The following is a 16022-nucleotide window of genomic DNA, read 5'->3' on the forward strand; positions in this document are numbered from 1 at the left end:
AATAGAGCAGGGGAAAAAGAAAAAAAATCAACATAAAGTACATGGGGGAAAATACCAACACAAGGCACTATCTGCCCAACACACAACACAACGTACTCAAAATGGGGCTATTACATACTTCCACAAACATGTAACAAGAATACCCAGCTACAGGAGAACACTTGAAAATTTCCCTGGAAAACACAGCAAAAGAAGACAACGGTAATGGAAGGCACTTTAGTAAGGTTCTGCAAGCATTATTTTAATTCCCAGTCAAGCCTGCAAAAAGCACAAATGATGACTCCAGGAAACAGGGCTCAAATACCTTATGAGAATTACAAGAAGATTAAAAATCAGTGGGGTTGAGAGGAAAAATTCACAGCTAAAGCACAGAAAAATATATATTTTTTGGTTATCACATTAGATAGCTTCCTTGCATTACCCTTATATTGCACTTTTTAGAAAATTATTACTAAATGTCACTAGACATATTTGAACAAAACCAAATATTCTTTCTATTTGTGCTACAAAATAAACAGTACAAATGAAGACTAGGAGATACATATAGGTGCTCAATTACAAGAGAAGCTAAACAGGAACACAAAAGGGATAGAAACTAGTTCAACAGTAAATGCATCTTTTAACTTAGTTTTATTTTGAGGCTGAAGAAGAGGATACACTGTAGTTGTCTATAACTAGCAGGTCAAAAGCGGTAATTTCGGAGGTCAAACCCATTCATACGTTCTCATTAATCTTCATAGCTTAAAACAACTTTTAAACTTAAAATTCTCAACTTTTTCAATAAAGGATAACTTTGGACACAAATTCAAAAGCAGTATAAGCCAAAATAAGTAGAGTGCTATATTGCCTCTTTTCTTCGTTCCCTCTTGCAACAAAGTCAGGTAGCTCAGCCAGTAGAAACCAAAAAACTCTTTTCCTAATAGCTTTCCTTCTGTTAGTTTAGCTTCCCTGTACCAGTTCATTGGAAGACTAGACAAAAGTCAAAGCCATTGCAATGGAGAGGGAAGGATACAGAGATCTAGATATGAGAGGCAAAGAGTACGAACAGCATGACACACTGTTCTGTGTTGTACAGCCGTGTCCCACTGGAAAGATTTGAGTGGCACAGACATAGAAGAAACACAAAGTCATCTTAAAAAGCATTGTGTATACCAATTAATTTTAGATACATGTAGATGCATTTCACAAGTTATGCTGACATAATGTTATTTACCTGTAAATAAACAATCTTCCGAAACACATCTTCTCTCATGCTCATCTCCACATCAAAATTTGACAGTTTTTTGTCAGCTTCTGTACTTGCTAAGCGTATCTCTTTGTCAGGGGAGACATGCTGGGGAAAATCCAACATGCTTCTTTCCACTGTTTACATAAAAGGCAATGAATACAGAAGGATAGACACGCTTTAAGGATAAAGAACTTCCCTCTTCTGACATTTATAGAAGACATAAGAAGAAAGTATTCAAAGCAACCTGACACATACAGCAAATGAAGCAATTACAGGTAATGTAAAACTGAATAGGTGAAAGGACAAAACCACATACCATTGTAACAAACATTTTACAGAAGATTTCTAAACCCCAAGCCTAATTATCTCATCATCTTCTACAAAATCAGCTGATAAGTATATAAATACATTAGAAATGGTTCATCTTCCAAAAGTCATGTAAGTGAAGACTGACGTTTTGTAGCTGGCACAGATGCTTCCATGTTAGCATTTAAAGTCAGAAGCTCTGAATCTTTCAAACATGCCCATCTGTCCTGAAGTTATTTTTACATTGTTATGAGCACAGTGTCAAATCCCCATGTACTGTACTCTTCTGTATTTAAGGAGAAACAACATGGCAAAGAGAGAAGCTGCTGTCCACGCATTCTGAACTTCTAAGAGATTGGAAGCTGAGTAATATTAATTTTTTAGAATATACTTTTGAGATTAAGTAAATCCTTGCCTATTAAAGGTATATCACATTTTACAATGACATTTAATAGAAATCCTAAAATAGAAATGAATTTGCTTAATTAAAAATCAAATTATAATGTCTCTACCATCCACCTTTCCAAAAGCAGATCTTAGAGTAACAACATATTAGCCTGATTTAAAGCTTTGTAATTTTAAGTGATGTGCAGTCATTTTATCAAGCTCCGAGACAGTTTCAGAAATGCAAACATGGGCATGTGGTTCTTCTTTAAGCCCATAGGAAACTTTCCCCTTCACCTCCTGACCTTCTGCCAAGATGTTTCAAAATGATAAAGTGAGTTTTGGCAGTCTCCAAGTGAAATTTAAGGTCTGTTGTCATCTCTGTCTTTTTGGATAATAAGTTCCAGTTACCGGGGTAGGTCTTTTATGTGAAAAGGATACACAGGCCTTAAATTCCAAGGTCCTAATGGTAGTCTTGCTGTGGTAATGCATCCCTGTGCCATGGGCTGTTTCACAGCAGGTCATAATAATTTCACAGCTTTGAAGATCAGCGTTAAAAGCTTAAATGTGACCCACTACTGCATAGGATGTAGTGAAAAAAGTACATCTTTCATGAAGTCTTTGTGGCTATGCTGAGAAGCTGATGGCCACTATTTTCTGAGTCAAACATAGATTTTCATTCTAGTTTAATATAAGGAAGAGAGTTCTGTGCCTTGGTGAAAATATGGTATATTGGAACATCAGTAGAATTAAAACTGAATCTGGCAGCAAGCTTTTTGAATGAAGATTACTGTCTTTCTGAGTATGGCAGCATAAATTCCAGCCAATTCACTGGATGAGCCTAAACTGCAATTTCAAGTAATGTGAAATCCACACTAATATTACAGTACAATCATTTGAGCTGCAGGCCGCTCTTTTCTGCTAGGCAAAGATTTTGCTCCAAGCCAAGGTGGCTGTTTCTAGCACATCTGTGGCTACAGTAGATTTTTTTAAAGCATGTAAAAGAACTTGACATCTGTTACACTCACTGTTTTATAAGCAATGCAGCCACCATCTGAAAGGTTTTTCTAAACAAAGATGCCCAATATGCAGTCTGTATTTTACCCATCTCCTCTGACAATTATTAACAAATTAGCTGAATTACCTGTGTTTGACCATTAAACCCCACCCACATATTGGTATGGCATGACAATTCATTCAGAACAATCTAGATGTGACTGCATGACCAACCTCTCCCTGGATTCTTCAAGGCCTCAGAGGCCACAGTTTAAAAGTGAACAAGTAAAAAAGTCTCCTCTCAATAACACATTCAAAAATTCCTCATTCTCAACCATCACATTTTCTCCACTACCAGTTTATCAACCTTTCCATTACCCCATTCAACTTGCTTGTGTCAGATTCCACAGTGTCCGAAAAAAATACTGCTTACCACATTTAATGCTCTACACATACCACAGACGCTGCAGTCTACACTGCTGCAGTGTCCCCTGGCAGCTGCACACAGTTGGAAATGTACCTGGGTGAAGGATCACATGCAAAACTGAAACAGGTGACTAATGCAGTTCTCTGAGAGGACCTGAAAGATTATTAGAACTCTTGAGAGGCCTCTACACATTCGACACCTGAACAGCAGGGATCAAAATTGTAAGCAACTACTACCTTTTCTCAATGTTTCCTTACGTGCAAATGGAATGGTTTATGCAAAGAATTACAGAGAACACACACTAACCTGCATATTCCACTTCTATATCTGCCAAAGGCCGTATGGTATTTTCATGTGTTACTTCTTCAGTTTCAAGCATCCCGACACTGTCATATACATGCTTTGTTTTCCTGATTAGTTCTTCTGTTCTTGTTCTAATTTCCTCTGGTGACAGGTCCCATCTCAAAAGGTTTCGTCCTGATGCTATGTATGAAGAAGCCTTGAGCTGGCTCGTAATTTCTGCTCCTAATGTCATTCTCAACACAAGCTGTGGCCCAATGGACCTGAAAGTACAAAAATGATCTCTGCATAACAAGATTCCAGTTCAAGAGACAGTTTATAGTAAACATCAAAAATCCAGCATCAGAAATATTTTTAGAAGGAAGAACAAAGTGCTTTTTAGAGCTGTTATCTTTATCAATTAAATCTAATTTTAAAAAAAAATCTGCCTTCTACCTTTTCCATTTAGAGTATGAATAAGAGCAAATAGGGCCAGAAACTTTTGTATTGACAAAACCATGCAAGTTAAATTACGACTCAACCCTCTAAGGAAAACAGCATTGCACTTACTGGAACTCTACAGAAGTAGACAGTATTAACATTTTTGAAGCGAGGAATAAAACCCACATCATGATTTGCAGATGACAAAGAAAAGAACTGCAAACTTGCACAAAATAAGACATATAAAAAATACCACTTGATCATATTCATTATAGCAAATAATTTTATATTTCTACAGGATAATCAGCATGGGAGGAAACTTTCTAGTTGTTACTCACTTGCAAATTTATTCCTTTAATTGTTGTAGATTTTAAATAGATAGTTTCACTCTTTTACCAGAAGAGGTACGTTCCTTTACTATGATTTATGTATTAATAATCTATCAACTGTAGTTCTAACCAACTGTATTTCAGCTTCTTTCAGCTAGCAAAAAAGCTTACATTCACACTGATCTTAGCGTGCTGAGCAATCAATGGTTGCCTTTTCCTAATTTTCTTGGCAGCATTCAGAAAAAAAGTGGCTTGGAGAAATGAGTACAAATATATTAAGACTGAAACTGGCTTCAGAAATAGGGGCTTCTACCTTTCCACCCTGACAAAGCAACATTCAACTTGATTGTATGAAGGAGAAGAATACAGAATCAGGCAACTGACTGAAGTGGGACTAATAGAAACCTACACAGCCAACAAGATGTCCACCCAGTGACTATATTAATAGCTCAGTTACATATGAAGTCCTTTCTTGAGGAAAATAGTAACTTGATGGTAATTAAAAGACAGCTAGCATTTAAGTAGTAAAACTTGCTGCAGGGTTTACTACCACAGGAGGAACCCTGGCTGCCAGGGACTTCCTATCTGTCTTCCTATTTCAGCCACATAATTAAAAAAAAAATCATAAATTTAAAAAAGCACATGTTGTTATGGTAATAATGACCACTTAAAATTTTCAACCATAACTAAAGAAATACATAGAGATCTTGCTAATAAAGGATGTTTACTTAACACTACTTTACATTAAGTAACATTTTCCCTTAACACTAGCCACTGTACCTGTATCGATTTTATTGTAAAACCTGTCTGGTATGTGTAAGTGCACAGAGAGGTTTTGGCATACAATGCAGGGCATGGAGAATGCATAAAGGACAGGTAGTTTTAGCCTGAAGGAATAACAAAGCAGAAGAGTGAAATGTCAACAAACTGAGAAGGGCTGCATGCATGGCTTCTGTTTCAAGGAAGGCAAGACTTTTTGTCAAAAGTCTTCCAATTCTATAATATAATTTCTCTAGAAATAGCCTAACCAAAATTACTTGATGCAAGACAAAACCAAAAGACAACATTTCTATCTACGCTTTATGTTGAAACTTTATTTTCCTTGTTACCACAGATTCATCAAATCTTCCCATTCCAGCGTAGGCAAGTTGTTTACTTTTCTCTTTAGTAGCATACAGACACATCAATCTCCAGAATATCGATAATTTCACTTTGAAAAGGAAGTGTGAATAAAAAACATTTGTTCCACCTCTGGTCTCTTTCTCTGATACCAACTGAGTTCTGGCACCAATGCTTTAGTAACTTCTCCACTGGACTACTGAAATTTTGAATTCCAAATAGAAATTTAGGATAAATGAAGCTGCTCTCATGACAGCAAAAGCTTAAATATTAACATTTTCAGAATGCATCAGTTTCTCATCCCCAAAATCTACTGAACTCCACCCTGAATCTACAAATCCATCAAAGAACAGTACTTCAGTAAGTCATGAACAGATTCTCGGTGGACTGCCCTCTGTCTAGCTTTGCACACACTGCTAGTACAGGTCTGATACAACAACCTCTTGGGAGCTAAAGGGGAAGCTCTCCAGAAATTTGTTCAAGGTTCTGAACTCTACCCCACACCACCCACACCCCAGAACATCAGAAAGACTACACAACGTTTCAAATTAAAGTCAAAATAAAAGTAAAGGGGAGTCAAAAGAAAACAACAGCCTGAACAACATAAAAGTATGCTAAAGTGAAGGATACAAAGTAGCTACTCTTTTTTAAAGGGAACCTATAGCTTTTGGTCATTCAGTATCTTCACCTAGAAATGTAGACAATACAGCCCTACCACTGACCAACTACATATCATCCAAAACAAACACTGAAACAGTCACAGCAGCAACATATTACATCAATTTCAGACTGTCCAACAAGATCTATTAATAATTAAAGTTGGACTGAGTTCATGAATTGGGATGTAGGGTCTCAGATTACCGCAGAACACTACTTTTAAATACTAAAAAAAGATGCCATCTGATTTTCTTAGTATATTGGCTAGTTTAATTAAGATATATACCTATGAATTTGAGAGCTGTATAAATTATTGCCATAAATGCCAACAAGTTGTTGTCTACCTGTTAGAAACAGGAAAACAGAACTCCCCAGTTTTGAAATGCTGATACCTTGGTTGCTTCTGCTGATAGGAAGATGCACTCATTTATGTAGATTTAAAAAAGCAGTACATATTAGAAAGTTTTTCTAACTGACCAAATGAGATGGTGGGCCTTCAAAAACTGTAACATAACATTTAATGTAAAATCAGTTGCTACACATAATTCTTCATATAATCATTTACAGACATGTATTGCTACCTTCCTACCAGTCACTCAGACTGTACTAAGAACCAAATTAACTGACATCAGCTTAATAAAAAACTGTGCAAGTAAATATATTTGCACAGGTGAAATCCTGGCCATTTCTTTCCTGGCCTAATGTTTTGAATTATTCATCTACATAAAACTATAAATAAATATATTCCCGAAACTCCATGTATCAGACTGCAATAAAAATGGTAATTCAGTAACTTTGTTCAAAAAGAAAACAAAGAAACAACGCCAAGGTCAAATATTATAAACAGACCACAAAGAAACAAGAAAGAAGCATGTAGCTAAAATAGCATGAAGTTCAAAAATACTCTGCAGTTACATTTGTCACGCTATTAGAGAGAAAATATTAAATTGTATCACCGAGGGAAGCTTTAACTTCCCAGATATATAACTGGAATACAAGTTCTATTAATAATGCTAGGAACCAAAAGAACAGCAAAGAGTTTTCTTCAAACACTGAACTAAGCAGGCACAATTATATTTTAGGCTTGCTTTTGGTAAACAGCAGCAACATTACAGAACAGCCAACTACTGCTTGGACTGAGCAATCAGAATTTGATTCTGTTTGAAGCAGGATGTTGCTAATGCCTAAACTGTTTCAGCTATCACTCTCAGTTTTCTCTGGTGCAGTGTAGAACACTAGAGGGATCTAAACAAGCCTGGGTTAAGTATAAGGTTCGTCCAGCAACAGTATTGCCTGCCTTAAGACACTTCTGTCAGTGTTCCTCCATCGGTTGCTCCTTTCTGCCCTGTACCCCACTCCATCAATGGCATCAGCACAACTGTTGCTAGGGTCATACTTAGAAAAGATGCAGGACAGCATACAGGTGAAAAATAAAGTGGACCAAAAACATCCAGGGGGGACAGCTTTTTACCAACAGACCAGTTCCATCACCCATCTGATAAGTGACTTCAAAACAGCTGTGCTGGCCTAAACAAAGGATAAAGAGTGTCAATAGCAACATAAACTTGCACTACTGCTAGAAACACATATGAAATGCATGAATTTAGTCTAGCAAAAAGAGTCTCAAGATGATTTCTGTCATTAAGCATATCATTTAAATGCCCTAAAGTAAAAAGAGCTATTGATGCTAAGAAGCAATACAGGCCTAAGAACAAATCAGAATAAATTGGTCAGGAATACATGAAAGCTAGAATTGCAACAGACATTTGCAAGCATCAGGGCAGTGAGATTCTGAAAGAGAAGCCCAATAAGTCCCAGCAAGTGAAAACACCCTATTTATAACATGGTGCTTGACCAGCTTATAAAAGGTATTAAGTTACTTGGTTACCTAAGGTAGCATGGGACTAGATTTGATCACCCCAAATGCCCTTCCAGTCCCTGTGTTTCTGTGAGATCCTTCAAAATTAACATACCTTTACTTATATTGCATTTTTACAATAAATATCTAACTGGCCTCTGTTGGCAACTTGCACTGGCCTTTTTCTGGGGTGAGTCCTATGGCACCTAATAATGTCAGTGGAATGACATACAGGGCAGACTGAAATATTTTATGCATTTTTGCAGTGCTTTGTCCATTTAGGAGAACATCAGGAGGAAAGGCACGCAAGGTTTCATTTGGACTTCCAGCTATAACAGAGATTATTAGACACACAGCTGTTTTCACAAACTATGGTATTAATCTGCCAATCCCAAAAGCAGTAAGAATGGTCTTTTCTACCAAAGCAGTATAAGTTGATAACACTTCAAAGCTTAGTAGCTACTTCTAAAAGAAGATTTTAAAGAATAAAGCAAAGCTTCTAAGTTGCAGATTGCAATAATTGCAGAAGGCCAAGTAATTTCTTTTACCAGCAAATCTACAATTTGATTACTTGCTGCTTCTGGAAAATATAAATTTGATTCGATTTTAGAAGAGGGAAGAACCTTTATAATACTCTATTACACCAATACAGTGGCCAACATAACTGCTGCAAAGACAAACAGTGCAACTGAACTTACAGACTTGATATCTAACTTGTGCAGTATCTTAAACATATTAAACATTTGTGTAAATCTGGTTTTGCTTAGAAACATTTTCTGTGACTGAAATATGTGCCAAGCAGTCTTTTGTTGGCATGTTCCATTAACACTATTAAAATAAAACAAGAAAGCCACAATCTGTGAAGAAGCAGCAGGGAGGCATAGCACCAGCTTTAGAAAATATAGACAAAACCTGCAAGCTTGTCCACAACACATTCCTGCTACTGACAGGCACTATATAATACAGTCAAGATTCAAGCCTGCTGTCTCATTTAAGTCTGATTACAACTTGATAGTTGTAATTCCATCCAAAACTCTTTAATGGCACTTTCAGTTTTCAAATTAAACTTCACCTAAACAGTATTAGTCACAACAACAAGTACAATTTTACAGAGTAGAGTAAATGAACTAATATATTTCTGGGAAAAATATATACAGACCAATTTATAGTACTTGCAAACAGATTTGACAGTTGTAGCCACACAAAAATCAGGGTATATTGGATTCATGCAGGATGGAAAACTATATTCTCTCCTGACAAAAGACCTGAGATAACAGCTTCAGAAATGAAGTGAGAGCCAAGATTTTAAAAAGAAAGACAGAGGGGTCTGTGTGTGGGGGTGTGTGTGTGCAGATTCAGATAATTTAGTTATTGAGTTTTTAAACACTGTCATTCAAATAAATACAATTAAGTTTTTCTTGCTGGGCTTTATGTATACCTTCAGAGAACATTCTTATGGATATAAGTAAGAGCAGATTTGCAAATCACGCTAATGCCATCAACAACTCTTTCAATCAGTAACATACAGTATTAAAAATGCTAGTTTAAATTCAAGAGCAACATTTTGGTCTATTTTTTGAAACAGCATAACTTAGCTAAACAACACTTCCTGGTCTTCCAGGATGCAGGAGAAGCAGTGCTGCATGCTGGAAAGCAGCACTGTGTATGTGAAGACCATACCCACTGGTTACCTGCAATCAATATCTACAGGGGCTCAATGTTTTGACTCCATCTAGCGGCCTCACCAAAATGAAAAACAAAACAAAAAACTAGACACACCCTATTAAGGCAATATAAAAACGGACAGCATTTAAATGATATGCTTAATGACAAAACGGACAGGACAAGCTATTTGGTACCCGAGTAATATGCCATACATCAGCAGTTCCCTGGAAGTCAGACGCAAGTGCTACCAAACGTGCAAATGACAGCAGACAGGCATTGTTTAAGCAAAGTTTTTAACAGTCAAGCCTCACATGAAATGGAGTTTTTTAAATCATTAAAGCAAATATAAAAAGGATTTCAAAACCAAAGCACAATGAGTATTCAGCACCATCTAATTAAATGTACATTACAGTTGGTCTGTTTCACAGGATAGGCTTTAAGAAGAATATAATGGGCTAAAATATTTGTATTATTTAGAAATCCTTAGTTTTTGCTTGAATTTTAAATATACTTTCATACTGCTTTCAGTTTCGACTCACAACTTCAGACAAGAAGTAACTGTGTATCTTATAGTAAAGCAAGGACAATATCAACCAAAAGAGAACTGAGTAGCACAAGATAAAAGCAAGAATGGAAAAAAAATCCAGGACAGAACCACCAGAGTTAAATGGATCAAAGATAATCACAGGGCAATATTATTTCAGCTGAGCCAAAGGAATGAAACTATAACCCTTCAATACAAATCATAACTTTTTCCTGCCAGACAAACACATCTGAGGTCCTTTTTCCATTTCACTTCTCAGTCCTCTCATCTGTTTGGCTCTTAACAGTATATGGAACATGCCTTGAATTCCTGGGCCATGTTCCTTGGAAAAGTATTTGGCTCTGTGCCATAACTGTGTTTGGCACAGGCATATCTTACTGTAGCAAAAGGATAGCATATTTAGTACTTCCCAATTTAAAGCTCCATAACTGCCATTAGAAACTGATTTTTTAAGCTGCATTTGAAGAAATAGAAAATCTAGCAGATTTTGACACTAAACCTTAATTCTGTCACTACACATTTCAGAAAAGAAAATTTATTGAAACTTAGTTTACTGTACTGTCCACATTAACTATACTTTTAGCTCTTCCAATTTAAATGAGCAAGTAAAAAAAAACCTACGAGTCATGCAAACATTTAAAAATATTTATTGATACATTCATTACCCTCAGTGCTCATGACCTTACTATCTGACAACAAATGTTTAATGGTTTTCCAATAGAATTAACATCAGAAAACTAACTGAAAAGGCGCTCCGTGGCAGCTAACAAAAAGCCCAGACCTTAAGTATGAACCCAAACCAGTGTGCTCAAACATGATACAACTTACCTATTTCTTCTCCCCTTCCCCCCAGTTCCCTCCAACAGTCTTTAAACAAAAGGAATTTGGAAACTGGTCTGATTAACTTTCATATAAGGAGGTGATTTTCACACAGTAGTCTGCAATGGAACACACAGAAATGCTAGGGTATGGCTTCTGTGGAGTGTCTGATCTCTAAAATTATGGTATCCACAGTTCTAGGGGAAAAAACCAGCACAAAACCAACCAACCAACCAAAAACACAACATACCCAAAAACCCCAAATCACAAATTACTAGTACTACTAATTTAGGTTTCACAGCATTCTGTGAACTGTATCCATTGTGTGTCACAGCAAAACTCCATCACAGTAACTTGCTTGCAGGATTTTAGGAAACGCTTATCAACACTTGCATGCAGACGGTAATTTTACTATACAGAGTCAGAGGCACAAGGCATTCATTGAGGTTGTCTTATTGTTTTGTTCTATTGTCAAGTGAACTCTGGAAACACAGTGGGGAAAAAAAATTGTTTTTAAGGTCCTACAGCTCTCTCAGGTGCTGCTGCATAAGCATATATCATATTTCCATCACGCCAGCAATAAACAGCAGGTGAAGCGCAGGCTGTTTAGTGCAAACAACACACTCCCAGGATAGCTCAGTACTTGAATGCAATTGGCCAATGCATGAGAAACAACTTGTTGACTCTATCTGAAAAAGAACTGGTACTGCAGGACAAAGAAAAATACTGGGAGTTCGCAAACTTTCTCAGATTTACACCCAGTGCTAATCAGTTCAGCCTCTTCCATGGACATATGCTTTGATTTCTTGCTAATCTTGTCTCATACAGTCAAAGCAATGAGAAATGTTGTCTTGCCATCACTAGTTAATTGCAAAACTCTGTGTCTTCATAGCAGATGATGACCTATTCTACCTTACTCACTTGCTTACCATTTTAAATCAGTGTTCTTCTTGGGAAGACAGCGCATTATGAACATAACCATGTTCATTTCAGTGCTTGCAAAATCTCAAACAGCCTGCTCAACACCACAGATTAGAAAAGGAAATGAAGACTGCTTTCCTCTCTGGCTTTTGAGTGAAAAGTGATTTAGTCACACTGTGCTTCGCACACTGGTTACAGGTTATGTGAAATACTGTTCCACCACAATTAATACAGCAAAGAACTTTGCTTATTTAACATTCCACTGTAGAAATAAAAAGCGTATGTTAAAGATAGAACTTCTCTTAGAGATGGTATGAAAAACACATGTGCCTAGCAATACTTTGCGCAGAAATAAGTGTAATTACCACCACCCTCCCCTAACCTTCCCTAATCTAAACACAGATTAACATTTACTGAAAAAGTGTCCTCTACAGACAAAAATTCAGACTCACAAATCTACAGTTCAGTTAATATTTTATTTCCACAGACTATTGACCAAAAGATCCTAAAGAAACCATATCTATGAGATGAGAAGGTAGATCCTCTTGCAGGTAAATGGTTTTTAAAACTAGGCTGTTAAAAATGGCTGCTTATTTTTCTGAATGAAGCTATGCAACTTGTGGAATCCTGCAGGGCTCCACATTCTTTCATGTCTTTATACATCATCTACAAAAAGCTGGGATTAATGAAGTGACAAAATTTACTTATGATTATTTACTCGTGATAATGCAGTGTACTAAAGGCAGCCACGAAAAGATGAAAAAGGATGTCACAACACAGGAAAGTTTAAAACCACTAACAAAGTGAATTTCAGTCTTAATAAATGACACACACTTCTGACTTTACATACACAGGACGAGCCGTGAGACATTTAATCCTTCTGGAGACAAAACAGTTCAACAGAAACATCAACAAAGAAGCAACTGCAAAGAAGGAAATAACAGGATTTAGTAGAGTTGGAATAGAACAAAACACAGAGATTCATAATACCGCATGTATGAAGCACATGCATGCTACGTGGATTTCTGATCCTCCCAACAGTTGAACTCTGTCGTCTTCTCCCACTTGCCGAAACCTTTTTGTGTTCTACCAAGTCATGATGACTTAGAAACAATGATGACTTAGCAGCAGCCAGCTGCATCAAGCAATGGACTCCATTCAAAGTACAAATACCAACTAGACTGGGATTATTTGGAGTGGACAAAAAAAAAAAAAGCCCAGAAAAAAGCACAAGCAAGGAAGTACTTCAGAGATCTAAATGATCACGAAAAGGATGGAGAGAACAAACAAGGATCAATTTTTAACCTGTAACTTTCAACATAAAAAGCAAGAGAGTTTTAGGAGACAGTTTCAATATAAAAAGGTATCACTGGGCAGATTTTTATACAAGATGATATGAAAAAAATGGTGTCGTGTTAGTAAGTCCTAATTCCTAGACTGTTCTGAAAAGATAGTACTGAATGTACATATTATCTTACATAACTTCTGAGGTACCTCATCCTGACTCCTGCTGAACAGAGGTTAGACTTTTGAACTAACCCAAACTATTTTTAAAAAATCTTTCTAAGCCAGGCATTTCCTACTTTATAGCGAGAACGACAGAATATGTATGTTCTCAAAATACATTAACTGCACTGCTTAGTGTGGTCTAACTAGTGCTCCATGGGTAAAATAAAGTCCACAAAATGCTTCCCAGTTCAACAGCTTTGTCTCACTCAGCCCAGGAAATAATTTTGTTCTGCAAACTCTGTCTAATAGATAAACTGCTCTTCAGGACCCTGCTGTGGTTAGAAAGGTGGTAGCTCTTGCTTTTGACCACAGGAAACTGCAATACACAGAAGGAATACACAGAATATGCAGTCTACAGATCATAGGAAAAGGCAAAAGTGTCCCAAATGTCTTGTCTGGCCTTTGCCATTTCTGAGGTGTTGGACCTGACCTGATACTTCAATGAAAGCAAACACACACACTACTGTTATTAGCATGAAATAAGAAAATTACTATAAAAGTTCTTCCCATTTCTTTGCCCCCCAGTGTCATTCCTTCTGCCTCTTCCCAACCTCAGTTTCTTGCTGGTTTTCTTCCTCAGCAAGAGAAATGCCAGTGCTCAGAGTTTCTTTCCACTTTCTTTCATTATATTGATACTTGTATACAGTATGTTGGTACCTGTCTCACTCATGTACATGGATTTTCGTATTCAAAACCTAATTTTGAAGATTTTCAAAGAAACACCCCAGAATTCATGAATCCAAGAAAATTATTTTAGGACACTGAAATTATTTAAATCAGTGTGTCTTCTTTTATTTTTTTCATATATAAGAATATCCTCATAAAGTAAACAGACTTCTGTGCTTACTGAATTAATCTAGCTGGCTTATTTTCCGTGTATTTTATTGAATTAAATCTAAATATCTGAATCTTTTGAAACTGAACGGGGAAAAAAAATTAATTGGAAAAAGCCTCCTTCTGCAAAGCTGCCTACTTTAACCAAAAGAATCAAACCTTAACATCATTTTATATAATGTAAGGTGTAATACTTGACACTTGCTAAGAACTGTCATTTTTATCTCATGTTAAGATGCCCTCAGGAAAAATAGAAGCTGGGACGGAACCTATTCAAGATTTCTGTGACCAACTCATTAACTTTTGAAAGTTAAGAGGTCACTATGACATGTTCAAGAATACTCTCTTTTATGAAACAGTTATTTGGGCACACTGAAATGATGACTTAGAAAAAAAAAATCACAGTTAATGAAGTGCAGTGACCATTCCCCATTCTACTAATTTTTACTTAAGAAGGAGGTATCTTCATTGTCCAAATGCAAACTGCAATCAAAGATAAACCTTTTATCTAAAGAAAAAACAAAAAATCCTTTCCATCCTTTCCTTCTTTTTAATGGAAAAATCTGTAAGACAGACAGTCAACCAAAAAAAAATGGAGAACAGTGAAAAAGACTATACAAAAAAAAGGAATGCAACTGTCAATTAGGAAAAAATAGATGTGCACTTTATTTAGCACCAGAAAATAAATTACTTAATTTTCAACAGCAGCATGAGCCTTAGGAAAAAAAATATTCTGATTCTTATTTTTTATATGCTAATACCCCTCAATCCTAATTTGACATGAACAAAGGCTGTGAAATAGGACAAAAACTGTACACTTTGTGCACCAAGCACACGACTATCATTTCTCAAAAGACCATGTGAGGCAACCATCTTTTTCATTTCGTGCTGCAATTCAGCTCCATTCTCTTTACCACAACGCGACCCTCCTACTACTTCAGTGCTTCCTATCAAATGTAGCCCTTCAGAAAAATTAAGAGGCCAAAATAAAAGCAATTATGCTCATTTGTCTAGTCCACCTAGAATTGACTACAAGCCATCTCTTACACCGGTTCTCTGAGGCCCATTTATGGCTAGTGTTCATTACGGAGAAAAGAAGTAATCCCCTATTTTAAAACCTTTCGAACAGTATACGGGTACCTGTCTCACCTGTCCTACAACGTGTAGTAGTGACACACCTCTTTAGAAGGGTGCTATAAGCACGCTGCCGGTCTCGCTTCACATACCCCCTGCTGCAGAGCCCCGCGGCTACAGCCGTATCCCTCAATCCATTGTGTTCCTGCCCATTTCCCCTGCAGTGAGTCTGACACCCAGTGTAAAGAGTACCAAAAGGAGACCTCGCCTCGCCCACCCTGCCCACCTGGCAGCCGTACATAACGGAGCTTACGGCAGGGAGGGCAGGCTGCGGGAAACGCGCCAGGAACTGAGGCAATAAACCCCACAGGCAGTCAGATTTCCTGCCCCACTGTCTGCCTGGCCCCTCGGAGCGCGCCCCGTACCCCTGCGGCAGCTCCCCCTCGGCCAGGGGGGTCAGGCCCGGCTCCTCGAGCGAGGGACGAAAACCTCCCGTCAGCCGCGGGCGGCTCCGGGCTCCCCCGGCTTCCCGTCCGGACGGGCGGCCCCCGCCCTCGCCCTCACCCACCCCCACACCGGAGACCGCCCCCGTCCCGGGCCCTGCTGCGCCACCACCTGCCCTGCGCGCCTAC

General features: G+C 37.6%; 1 protein-coding gene across 3 annotated transcripts in view; it reads right to left on the reverse strand.

The window, feature by feature from the left end:
* The window catches only part of NLN (neurolysin), a 38513-nt gene that overhangs the window by 22410 nt on the left and 81 nt on the right, over window positions 1–16022 (reverse strand). Inside the window, exons 1-3 of one of the 3 annotated variants that reach the window (XM_032095717.1) lie at window positions 12824–14248; window positions 3648–3904; window positions 1214–1362 (exon numbers count right to left, since the gene is read on the reverse strand). In XM_032095717.1, the coding sequence (XP_031951608.1) occupies window positions 1214–1362; window positions 3648–3904; window positions 12824–12882 (465 nt within the window). In that variant the 5' untranslated portion in view covers window positions 12883–14248. Of the gene's footprint in view, window positions 1–1213; window positions 1363–3647; window positions 3905–12823; window positions 14249–15815; window positions 15882–16022 lie in introns of those variants that run through there. The other 2 variants (XM_032095719.1, XM_032095718.1) reach the window with 2 other exon arrangements.

This window comes from Corvus moneduloides, chromosome Z, assembly GCF_009650955.1.
Source record: "Corvus moneduloides isolate bCorMon1 chromosome Z, bCorMon1.pri, whole genome shotgun sequence".
Taxonomy (NCBI): Eukaryota; Metazoa; Chordata; class Aves; order Passeriformes; family Corvidae; genus Corvus; species Corvus moneduloides.